Source organism: Narcine bancroftii, chromosome 2 (genome assembly GCF_036971445.1).
Source record: "Narcine bancroftii isolate sNarBan1 chromosome 2, sNarBan1.hap1, whole genome shotgun sequence".
Classification (NCBI taxonomy): Eukaryota; Metazoa; Chordata; class Chondrichthyes; order Torpediniformes; family Narcinidae; genus Narcine; species Narcine bancroftii.
Window position 1 is genome coordinate 159,903,374 of NC_091470.1, and position 12,842 is coordinate 159,916,215.

Below are 12,842 nucleotides of genomic sequence, written 5' to 3' on the forward strand. Positions count from 1 at the left end.
CTGAAGGAAGATGGGGAACCTAGAGAATGCTGCTCACGGACGCCAAGTCAGAGATCGCTGGGTAGAAGACGAGATATGGCTGAGATTAGGTACTAATGGTCAGTGAGGGTCAGCCTCACAGTCTGATGGTTGAAAGGGGCTGTGGGGCCAGGCTAGTGATGGTCTGGGAGAATAGATAAGGACTAGGGATAGACATAAGCAAGGCTATTAGGTTTGAAAGTATAGTGGGATGTGCACCCAAGGGAGAGCTAATTCCTTAAAGTGAGCACACCTGAGGCAAGTTCCCCGTGTAACACCCCATCACCTTGAATCTACTCAGGCAGATTTCCTTTAAATGCCACCAGATCAGGCTTCACAAGCATTGTGAAGGCCTGATTCTTCACAAATCATTTGTGGACCCAAATCTACAAACTGTAGGAGGAAGTGCTGTCCTGCATTGATGCCACTGAGCCCACCAGTACCAGAGATATTTGGATGAAAAATTATGGGCTTCATGCAGCTTGCAATAAGTTGCTCAACTTTGATCCTTTTCGCCTGAAATTTAATCTTGCAACACACATTGTGCTGCCAATAAAATTTCCAGGCCTGGAATTTTGGTTAAGTGTGTTAAATTCCAAGGCCTCATTGATCTGGAACAGCACACACAGGCCACAAGAGTCTATAGCAAATCAGCATATCCCGTGTTCATTAATTTTTAAATTGGCTGCTGTCAAAATTGCAATATATGGAATTTAAAATAAATCTTTCATGTTAATTACAGACAATCTTCTTCTTATGTGGGGAATGACATATGGTTATATTAAAAAATTTGTGCTGATTTATCATGTGGATTATTGGAAGAGCTACAAAACCTTTACATCTCAGATTCAGTCAGTTTGGTCCGAAGGGTCATGCCTGTCCGCCACATGAATTTCCTCCCCCTACTCCTTCATTACAACGTCACCCATCACTCCTTTCTTCCTCATTCCTCTCCTGAAGCATCAAGGCTTAACTTCTCAACTACTCTCCGTAATGCCCAGCTCGACCTTTCATTCCAATCTCTCGCTTTGCCTGAATTTGACGTGGGATTAGTTGCGATTAATACATATTTCAGGGTAACCCAGACAGGTCCGGTCTCACAAAGCAACTTCCCCGTTTACAACAATGAATAATTTCAGGGGGGGGGCCTAAGTATATGTTTCGAGTCGAGAATCCACAGAGTTTTGGATATGAAGTGAATCAAGGGATTATGGGGCTGGTACAGGAAAGTAGGACTTGAGGTCAAAGATCAGCCATGTTCTTATCAAATGGTGCAGCAGGCATACAGGGCTGAACGGCCTCTTTCTGCTTCTCTCTGGTGTTGCCGGTGACAGCAGTGGCATAGCTAGGGGGGGGGGTGTGACTGCCCCGTCTGGGCACAATCTTCAAAAGTGGCGCCTTTTTGAACTGCGTGCTCACTGCTCAGTCTCCTATAAGGTGGGCAGGGGAGCAGTCTGTTTGCTGGCATCTGGGGAGGAACGGTATTTATTTCTCCTTGGCTTTCAAAACGGTAATGTTAGCGATAAAAGGTGCAAGTTCGATTTGAAGAGTGTAACGTTGGAAGAGTAAAATGTATGAATTAAAAATTATCTGGAATGTGTTGCAGACGTGGCACTGCCACAACCAACTCCTACCCCCCCCCCCCCCCCCCCCCCACCACCCTGTTCTGACGCTGCTGAAAAACCAGCGTGGCCCGCCATCCAACCACTGACTCACCATCAGGCACGGGTCATGGCACCTTTTTTTTATGTGCTCACTCCTACCTAACGTTAGAACCTGGTTTTACCCCTGAGGGACCCCTCTCCCCCCCCCATGATTGGTGCGATGATGTGATGGGATCAGGCTGATGGGATCACATCATAATGGTCCATTATCATCGGTAAACATGCAGAACGTTGTCACCACACCAAGGAAAAGCACAAGGCCGGAGAAACTCAGCAGGTCAAACAGTGACCTTTACGCAGCAAAGTTTGTAAAAGTACATAACCGGGACTTTGGGCTTGAGCCTTTCATCAAGGTGTGGAAAAATGTCAGCAGGCATCCAAATAATAGGGTAAGTGGTCGCAAAGGCAGGAGGTAATAGGTGGAGAAGGGAACAGCAGTAAGCAAGGGGAGGAGGGATGGCCGAGCGAATAGAGAGGGAAGGGGAGTAGGTTAGTAGAAAGCGTCACACTCCCATACCAACCATTTCAGTTCTGAGCCACACTCCCATACTCGTATGTCTGTCCAGTGCCTCATGGACTGTCCCACCAAGACCATCTGTAAATTGGAGGAGCAACACCTGATTTTCCATCTAGGCACTCTCCAGCCAGATGCCATTAACAACCTGCTCTCCTTTCCCCTCCTTTCCCTCCTCCCTGACAGCTCTCCACCCCCTTCCCTCTCTATTCCCTCAGCCATCCCTCTCCCCTTGCTTGCTGTGCGCCCTCCCTCCCTTCTCCCCCTTTGCAACCACACCTCCCCCCCTCACCCTTTTATTTGGATGCCTGTAGACACTTTTCCATACCTTGATGAAGGGCTCAAGCCTGAAATGTTGGTTATGTATCTTTCTTTATCTCCGCTACATAAAGCACACTGTTTGACCTGCTGGGTTTATCCAGCATTGTGTTTTTTACTTCAACCATGATGTCTGCAACTTTTGTGTCTTACTTCAGCATACCAAGTTCCAGCAGAGGAGACCATTTGAGCTTGCATGCATTCTCTGTTGTATGGCTTTGGCATCAAGCCTGGCCATCTTTCCAGGAGTGAGGCTAGACTTCTGACCGCTCTATTGATTGAATAGATTTGCAGAAAACGTGGCATGACTACAATGCCCTTGTCATTTGGCTTGGTGTTTGTTCTAAGAGCAACTGGCCATGTTGCAGATCCTGCAGGTGGAGCTTAGCCCACAAATTGGAAAGAGTAACTAATTACGCACTGACAACATACGTTCAAACAGTCTGCAGGTGGAACTTTCTGAGAGACCCACAGGGATCACAACTGAAGACCACTGCCTCGAGGAGGAGGCGATCATCCATCCCTTCGCATGGTGTGGTCTTGCAGAGAAGGTCGGGAGAAGGAGGCAAGCGTTCTCATCACAGTTCATCCAAGTATCCTGCATACAGTGAACCCTCTTGTCTATGGGCTGCTCCAGAGAAGGACATCGAGTGTAGCTGGAAGATCATCACTTCAATGAAAGATGCTCTTTGATTGGTCTAAAACAAGTTGGTCTCCCAGAACAGTGAAATGTTCCCACTGGCACATTCCAGAAGACAGTAAAACCTGCTGATGGAAGAACTGAAGCTTGGTATAGCCAAAGCCGAGGCTTATGGCGAGAGACCACAGTCCTTCCACTGCTGGACAATGAGGGGCTGAGTCCCATAGGGTAGCCCCTCAAACAGTGGATGTGTGTTAACACCCCAGCGAGCTACATGGGTGGCAATGGCACCGTGTCCAAAACAAAAGATATGTTAACACCACTATGTACTGAAATTATAGATGGAAAAACACTAAAAATGTGAGTTAATCAAAGAATGTCAGCAGATGCTGGGGTTGAGTGCAATTCATAAATATATAACCATATAACAAGTTACAGTTTGGAAACAGGCCATATTGGCCCTTACGTGAAACTCCACTAGTTCCACCTACCTACTCCCATGTCCATAACACTCCAACCCCCTCTCATCCATCTATCCTTTTAAATGACAGAATTGACCCTGCCGCAACTACTTCTTCTGGTAGATCATTCCACTCAGCCACCACTCTCTGAGTGAAGAAGCATCCCCTTATATTACTCAGCATCCATAGGAAGTAAAGGGTAACCAACCTTCATCATACCTGACGAAAGGCCCAGGCCCGGAACATTGGTTACCCATTACTTCCCACGGATGCTGCGCAACCTGTTGAGTTTCTCCAGCACATTTGTGTACTGCACTAAGAATGTGAGAAGCTTTACACTGAGTTCTTTTATATCAATTTCTTTTCATTACGAATAGTTTATTTTTAAAAATAAAATAAATGATGCAGCATTGGGTAGTATTCCCATCTCAAGCCTCACTACTTGTTAGAGGAGGATGACTCTGTTAAACAGAATATTGATGATTCAGCAAATCACACGTTCCCCCCATTGGGAGGAGTGGGGAGAACATAAAATCTGGAAGAATCAGAGAGTAAAATTTAATCAGCTTCAACAAAATCAGGAAAGAGCAGTGCTATTAATAGGAAGGGTAAATTGCATTAAAATGAATATCTTCCCAAGGATACAATACTTATTTCAATCGTTACCAATTCCCTTAACAGAGAAATTCTTCAATGAGCTACAGGAAATTCTTATGGAAAGGGGGGACACCGAGTATAGCGCTAGATAAATTACCAGAATGGTACAAACAAGGGGGCTTACAGGTACCAAACTTTAAGAATTATTATAGAGCAGCACAATTAAGATACCTATCAAATTTTTATCAAACAAGGGAAAAACCAGATTGGTCCAGGTTAGAGCTAGATAAAATAGGGGAGAAGGTACCAGAACATATACTTTATAAGTGGGAAGAAAAGCTGGTGCAATATACAAGTTCACCATCTGCTCAACATTTGGCAGAAGATTCACGTAGAAAGGAAAAAACAAATTACCAACTACCAAAATTATTATTGACGCAAAATTAATGGAACTATTGCACTGTATTTAACTTCCTGTGAAGAGAGACAGTGATAGAGACGCGTGACTGACTGGATTAGAAATGTTGCCAAAATTGAAAGGAGCTGTATCAATGCATTGTGGCTCCTGGCAGGCTGCAGGGGTCAGAAGGAGCTGCTGATATGATTGAAGCCTCTTGTAAGAATCAGACTGGAGATTTGTAATGCTCCCAAAATCCAATCATTTCTATTAAAAGCCTATCTCACACAGCAGTATGCACTCCTCCAGAACCAGGTCCCTGCACTAATTTATTTCTTATCATTTCAACCAAATATTAAAAATCAAACTTCAGAGATGAACGTTCCCATTGAATGACAGGAGTGAACGAATTTTGCTTTCTTAGCCAGCTGATGCTTGCAGAATTTGTAGGTATATGTAGAATTGACAGAAGGGTGAAAAGCAGCCGTAGGTGGTGCCGGTAGAGGACCCATGATTCGGAGCCGAACAGGAGTGTGGGTATGACAACGGCTCTGTATACGCTTATCTTTGTGAGGTTTTTCAGTTGGTTGTTTTTCCAGACTCTTTTGTGTAGTCTTCCAAAGGCGCTATTTGCCTTGGCGAGTCTGTTGTCTATCTCATTGTCGATCCTTGCATCTGATGAAATGGTGCAGCCGAGATAGGTAAACTGGTTGACCGTTTTGAGTTTTGTGTGCCCGATGGAGATGTGGGGGGGCTGGTAGTCATGGTGGGGAGCTGGCTGATGGAGGACCTCAGTTTTCTTCAGGCTGACTTCCAGGCCAAACATTTTGGCAGTTTCCGCAAAGCAGGACGTCAAGCGCTGAAGAGCTGGCTCTGAATGGGCAACTAAAGCGGCATCATCTGCAAAGAGTAGTTCACGGACAAGTTTCTCTTGTGTCTTGGTGTGAGCTTGCAGGTGCCTCAGATTGAAGAGACTGCCATCCATGCGGTACCGGATGTAAACAGCGTCTTCATTGTTGGGGTCTTTCATGGCTTGGCTCAGCATCATGCTGAAGAAGATTGAAAAGAGGGTTGGTGCGAGAACACAGCCTTGCTTCACGCCATTGTTAATGGAGAAGGGTTCAGAGAGCTCATTGCTGTATCTGACCCGACCTTGTTGGTTTTCGTGCAGTTGGATAATCATGTTGAGGAACTTTGGGGGACATCCGATGCGCTCTAGTATTTGCCAAAGCCCTTTCCTGCTCACGGTGTCGAAGGCTTTGGTGAGGTCAACAAAGGTGATGTAGAGTCCTTTGTTTTGTTCTCTGCACTTTTCTTGGAGCTGTCTGAGGGCAAAGACCATGTCAGTGGTTCCTCTGTTTGCGCGAAAGCCGCACTGTGATTCTGGGAGAATATTCTCGGCGACACTAGGTATTATTCTATTTAGTAGAATCCTAGTGAAGATTTTGCCTGCAATGGAGAGCAACGTGATTCCCCTGTAGTTTGAGCAGTCTGATTTCTCGCCTTTGTTTTTGTACAGGGTGATGATGGTGGCATCACGAAGATCCTGAGGCAGTTTACCTTGGTCCCAACAAAGCTTGAAAAACTCATGCAGTTTGGCATGCAGAGTTTTGCCGCCAGCCTTCCAGACTTCTGGGGGGATTCCATCCATACCTGCTGCTTTGCCACTTTTCAGTTGTTCGATTGCCTTATATGTCTCATCCAGGGTGGGAACCTCATCCAGCTCTAGCCTTAGGGGCTGTTGAGGGAGCTGGAGCAGGGCGGAATCTTGGACTGAGCGGTTGGCACTGAAAAGAGATTGGAAGTGTTCTGACCATCGGTTGAGGATGGAGATCTTGTCGCTGAGGAGGACTTTGCCGTCTGAGCTGCGCAGCGGGCTTTGGACTTGGGGTGAGGGGCCGTACACAGCCTTTAGAGCCTCGTAGAAACCCCTGAAGTCGTCAATGTCCGCGCTGAGCTGTGTTCGTTTGGCGAGGCTAGTCCACCACTCATTTTGGATCTCCCGGAGTTTGCGCTGAAGATGGCTGCATGCGCGACAGAAGGCTTGTTTCTTCTCTGGACAGGACGGCTTTGTAAGGTGAGCCTGGTGGGCAGCTCGCTTCTTTGCCAGCAGCTCCTGGATATCCTGGCTGTTTTCGTCAAACCAGTCCTTGTTTTTCCTGGAGGAGAAGCCCAGTACCTCTTCAGTGGATTGCAGTATGGTAGTCTTCAACTGATCCCAGAGGGTTTCAGGGGACGGGTCCGTGAGGCGGGTTGCAACGTCGAGCTTTGCTTTGAGGTTTGCCTGGAAGTTTCCTCTCGCTTCGTCTGACTGCAGGTTTCCAACATTGAACCTCTAGAACGCTTCCACCAGCGTTGTCTCCGCTCCATCCTCAACATCCATTGGAGCGCTTTCATCCCTAACGTCGATGTACTCGAGATGGCAGAGGTCGACAGCATCGAGTCCACGCTGCTGAAGATCCAGCTGCGCTGGGTGGGTCACGTCTCCAGAATGGAGGACCATCGCCTTCCCAAGATCGTGTTATATGGCGAGCTCTCCACTGGCCACCGTGACAGAGGTGCACCAAAGAAAAGGTACAAGGACTGCCTAAAGAAATCTCTTGGTGCCTGCCACATTGACCACCGCCAGTGGGCTGATAACGCCTCAAACCGTGCATCTTGGCGCCTCACAGTTTGGCGGGCAGCAACCTCCTTTGAAGAAGACCGCAGAGCCCACCTCACTGACAAAAGGCAAAGGAGGAAAAACCCAACACCCAACCCCAACCAACCAATTTTCCCTTGCAACCGCTGCAATCGTGTCTGCCTGTCCCGCATCGGACTTGTCAGCCACAAACGAGCCTGCAGCTGACGTGGACTTTTTACCCCCTCCATAAATCTTCGTCCGCGAAGCCAAGCCAAAGAAAAAGAAAAGCAGCTGATGCCCAGAGACTGGGATGTATGTTCCCATGGCCATTTGTCCTTCCCCAGTCAGCGACTTTGCACCCCAAATCTTGCCTGCTCTCTTTATGTAAGGATAGTCAACATCCAAGCTGTTTTTTCACATTGTTTAAACCAGTGGTTTCTTGTCCTTGCCAATGTTTGGCCTTTATGCTGATTAGACTGGACTGCGAAGATTTTGCTTCCTGAACACTTTTGGATGTATTTTATGGATTTTGGGCTGCTGATCACGAAATTTACCTTAACATTTTCCTATCACGTACCTTTTTTTAGATATAACCTATTTTTGTGATTTCCTTTCATATATTACGTCTACTTCAAGCATTCAAAACCACAAGGTGCAACATGTCATTGAAAATGTATTTTCTGCATTTGAATCCCCGGTTCCGATCGCTGGCTCTGTAACAGTGTTGCGCTGACTGCTACGCTAACTATGCCACCCATCTACAGCCTCGTAAGTTAAAATGGACACTCCCATCAGGTGGTTGAGGTACTATAAGTTTGCCCAACAAGGCTGCAACAGTGTCACAAGTTAGCAAGTTCTGCAGTAAAGTAGGATGCCTGAATTGTGACTCATGTGCCATTAATTGCGGGGCATGTACTACATGACAGAATCAGGACACATTTCCCAGGCCCAAACTATTTCTAACAGGCTGCATTCCTTAGCACAGAAATGTCCACAACTTTGCCCAATTTAGTACTGAGCTGGCAGTCACTTTGGTGACGTACACGGGCAGGATGGGGTCTGTGCAGAGAAAACTGCTGAGTACAGTTTTCTAAATGCTGCAGTGGCTGTTAATAGTAACTGGACTTTCTATTCCACCCTCAACTGATTCCATGATTATCATCTCTTCTTTACCCACTCCTGTACTTAATTTTTTTCTCCTCTAACCTTTCTCTCCCCCCGCCCCTCTACCTGTTTCTCCATCTTCGCACCTTCTGTCTAATTGTATCACCTCGTGGCCTCTATTCAGCTTCCTTCCTGCTTTATGTAAGTAATTTTACCTTAGTCTTGAAAAGGATTCCGACTCGAAATATCGACTGACCATTTCCACCCACAGTGCTGTTGGACCTGCTAACTTCCTCCAGCAATTCTTTGTCTGCAATAAGATCATGCCTTTATGTAACACCTTTCATGCCACAAAGGTGTCCAAAGCATTTTGAGTCAGAGTTGTACAGCACAGACACGTACACTGGCCACTGTACTTATCTCTAAGAGTCCCCTTGAACAACATTCGATTCTGTGGCCTGGCCAACTCAAATGAAATCTGGCACAAAGCCATTCAAGGATTGACTATCAAAAGCTTGGTCAGCGAGGAAGGTTTAAAGGATGATCTTCAGTGAGAAAACAGCTGCAAGGAATGGAGAGATATTTAAAGGAGGGAATTCCAGAGGTTGGGGTCTAGATGGAGTCAATTAAAATCGGAGCTCGGGCAGAGGCCAGAGCAGGAGGACAGAAGAGAACCTGATGGGTTTTAGGCTGAAGGAGGCGGTGGTGGAGGCAAGTGCCTGCTGGGATTTGACAGGAGAAAGAGACATTTATAAGTGTCGAGCGAATGGAGCCTGGCACAGAGAGCAGGGCACTGGATGAATGAGTGCAAGAGGGGAGGAGGGGAATACCGGTGCTCCTCAACTTACGATGGGGTTATGTTCCAGCAAACCCATCGTAAGTAAAAAAAAATCCTGTCAAAAAGGAATACCGCACCTACCATTTTTTTCATAATTAAATTTTGAATACCTTTATTCCCACACTGAAAAAAACCATATCGTACACAGCTGAAAGTGCACTGGGCATGAAGAATGTTTGAAGCGTTGAACTAAAATTTAATTGCTGAATGGTGAGGATGCTCAAGCGACAGCCCAGCATCGTGCGAGAATAGCGTATCGTATATCGCAAGCGCGGGAACAGATCAGAATTCAAAATTGAAAGCACGGATTTGAACCATTGTAATTTTGAAAAAATCGTTAGTCGGACCATCGTAAGTAGCAAAGTCTAAAGAAAAATAACCGCTGTTTGTACTGGGTTCTCTTATGGATTCATTTCTCAGGGTCTGGGCGCCTCTGGCAAGGCCCACTATTTAGTGTTCATCCTGTTGGCCTCGAACAGCAATGGTGGTGATGGTGGTGAGCCACTTTCTCAAACAGTTCCCACAGCGCTGCTGGGTTGGGCTGTCCTGGACTTAGTCAGTGATATATCGCCAGCTCCGAGTGCAAACCGTGGAAATAGTAGGATTCCCCCTGTGCTGCCAATTCCTGCTTTTACTTCTTATGCAAAGCTCTAAATGATTTTTGTTCATGTGTTTTTGGGAAAAACCACGTGGAATGTGTCCTTATTTTCAGCAGATCTTTTTACCACTGGGATCCCCTACATCGGAGAGACTAGACACAGACTGGGAGATTGCTTTGTTGAGCACCTTGGCTCTGTCCGCCGCAATAGCGTGGATCTCCCAGTGGCCATCATTTCAATTCTCCATCGCCTGCACTGCCAGACTGAGACCACCCATAAATTGGAGGAACAACATCTCATCTTCTAACTGGGCACCCTCCAACCGGATGGCATTAATATCAACTTCTCTGGCTTTCGTTAAAACCCCAACCCCACCCCCTCTTCCCCTGTCATCTGTCTCCTTTCGCACAGATATGATAAATTCCCTTATCATCTTCAATTAACACCTTTTGTTGGTCTGGATTCCTCCCCCATTGTTTGAATTCTGAGACTTTCTGATACATCCTAATTCTGCCTTTTCTGATTTTCCCTTGAGGAGGGGCTCAGGCCTGTAACGTCCGCAATGTATTTTTGTCTCCTTTAGATGCTGAAAAGTCCGGCTGAGTTCCTCCAGTATTTTGGTGTGTTTACTTTTACCACTGGGACCCTTGCTGCTCCCTTTCAGAGGATATCTGGAATCAGAGATGTGCTGCAGGCTTCAGTCACATGTGACAGTTTTCACTTGGTTTGCCTGAAGCAATGAGTGAACCAGTTCTTAAATGACAACCTAGCAGCTTACATGCATACCTACACCAAAGGAACTCAAGGAAAACACACAGTAAATGCTGGAGCTCAGCCAGTCTCACATTGTCCATAGTGGGTACATATATATTAACAATGTTTTGGGCCTGAGCCCCTCTCCGAGGTATTAGCAAAGAATGGGTGAGCAATAATAATAAATTTTAAATTTAGCCATACAGCATGGTAACAGGACCTTTCGGCCCACAATCTTGTGTTGGCCAATTACACCCAATTAACCTCAACTCCAGGTACGTTTTGAAGGGTGGGAGGAATCTGGAGCCCCCAGGGAAAACCCATGCAGACGTGGGGAGAATGTACAAACTCCTTTCAGACACCATGGACCTGATTTCTGGCCCTGTAACATGGTTGTGCTAGCTACCACGTTAACCGTGCCACCTGGAGAATGGGTGGAGGGGGTAGTCCAGACCAAGTAAAGGTGTTTATTGGATATGGTAAGAGGTTTGTTTTTGGCTCTATGAAAAGAAAGAGAGGGGGGTGGGGGAGGGAGGGAGAGAGAGAGAGAGAGAGAGATTAACAGAAACCAGAGAAGTTGATGTTAATGCTATCCTGCTGAGGGCGCCCAGATGGAAGATGAGGTATTGTTCCTCCAATTTGTGGGTGTTCTCAGTCTGGCAGGTCATGAGACCAAGAAAAGTCAATTGTTTCTGCTGAATTTCTTTTTAACCTTTATTTGCAGCCACTTGCCCAATTTGTGACCTTCCTCTAACAACCATTGCCCTCTGTTTAACCTCTGGGTTCCGCCTATTCTCTGCTATGGCTCTGGAGGAATAAACTGCTCAAATACCTGAGCAACAGAGGACTATAAGCACACATTGTCTGGTAGAACACACTCCAATTTAATAAGCCAGTGGCCTCGAACCTACCTTGAGCAACTTGATTGCCTTAGATCTGGGTGTCTTGGAATTAAAGAGTAACCTGATGTGTGGAACAGTGGGTGGCAAGAGACAAGGTGCATTAAACCGGTTCCTTAAAGTACTTTTTGAATTTCAAGAATATTGAGGATGGGAGAGGAGGAAATATTTAAATGACACTAGCCAGAATCTTCAAACCTCAGGATTCCAATAGAGGAGATATTCACTTGATTAGTCCAGGCTGCAATTAAACCCACATCCAGTACTGAAGGTACCTGTGATAACCTCTCCCTCATTCATCAGATGGATTGTGTGGTGTTAAGAAGAACATCTAGACAGGCAAACTTAGCTAAATTATTTTAACTGCTTTTGTGAGGTTGTAAATTCATTTTTGGTAGCAGGTAATACAACTGTCTGAAAAGTGGTTGATAATCAACCCCTTGGGGTTGATAGGACAATCCAAGGTGCTGATAAATACCTGGGGGGTCGATAAATGGTGGGGGTGGGTCAACTGAACTTTTGTGGTCAAAAGCAGGGGCCTATCTATGGAAAATAGCAGTGGTGGCCAACCTCTCGCAGAGCAGGCCTTGGTGGCCGCCATGTTGGATTTGGCTTCAGCCTCTTAATAAGTAGAGAGCAAAGGACTGACAGAGCGGAGAAGATTGAGGTGGTATGTATCCAATGCCGCCGCAACCTCCCCCATCCCCATCCAGTGCCGACTCAAGCCCTCCCACTGCCGATTCCATGGTCAATGGTCTAAAAGGTTTGGGGACCCCTGGACTAGTATGACCACTGTATCTGCAGGAATATTTTGATACAATACATCTTGGGAGAAAGGTATCATTGATGCGTTATGTATGAAAAACAATAACATTTTACAAATGGGAGGTGCTTTGCTGGCAAACAACAGAAACAAAAGACTGAATTGAAATATAGAAGTCTCCAGCAATTTGTGGTTGAGTGCTTTGGACTACTACATTTGCTGTTCTGCAGGACAGCATTGCAGAGCCACGACCACAGTAAGGCTGAATAACGATTGATGCTTTCGACTTACTCTGCCGTCACCCCAACGGACTCCTTCAACAACTCGCCAGTACTCAGGCTTACCTGGCAGGACTGACAATTAAGTTCAGCTCTTCAAAGAGATGTCTTCTGATAATATGCTTGTTGTTGGGGATTCCTAGCGCTGTTGCCATGGCTTCCGAGTTAAAGGTCGGTTCAAGTACAAGCACTGCGCCGTGGACACCGCTATTGAGAAGGTTGTCGGCGTATTCCTGAGGAGAACAGAGAGACTTAGTTGAAGTGGTCAAAAAATCCCCAGTCACAAGCAAGACTAAAAGGAAAGTGAAAGCCCAACTCTTGCTTCATTCCATCAGCTAATTCTGGTGGAGCATCCTTGGTTAGATGTCCAAAAGAA

General features: G+C 46.2%; 1 protein-coding gene across 15 annotated transcripts in view; it reads right to left on the bottom strand.

Annotated features, from left to right (window-relative positions):
• LOC138754543 (kazrin-like) overlaps positions 1–12,842 on the bottom strand; it is a 539,176-nt gene that overhangs the window by 21,237 nt on the left and 505,097 nt on the right. For all 15 annotated transcript variants that reach the window (XM_069918950.1, XM_069918949.1, XM_069918946.1 and 12 more), the window contains one exon: positions 12,533–12,699. In XM_069918950.1, the coding sequence (XP_069775051.1) occupies positions 12,533–12,699 (167 nt within the window). The remainder of the gene's footprint in view (positions 1–12,532; positions 12,700–12,842) is intronic.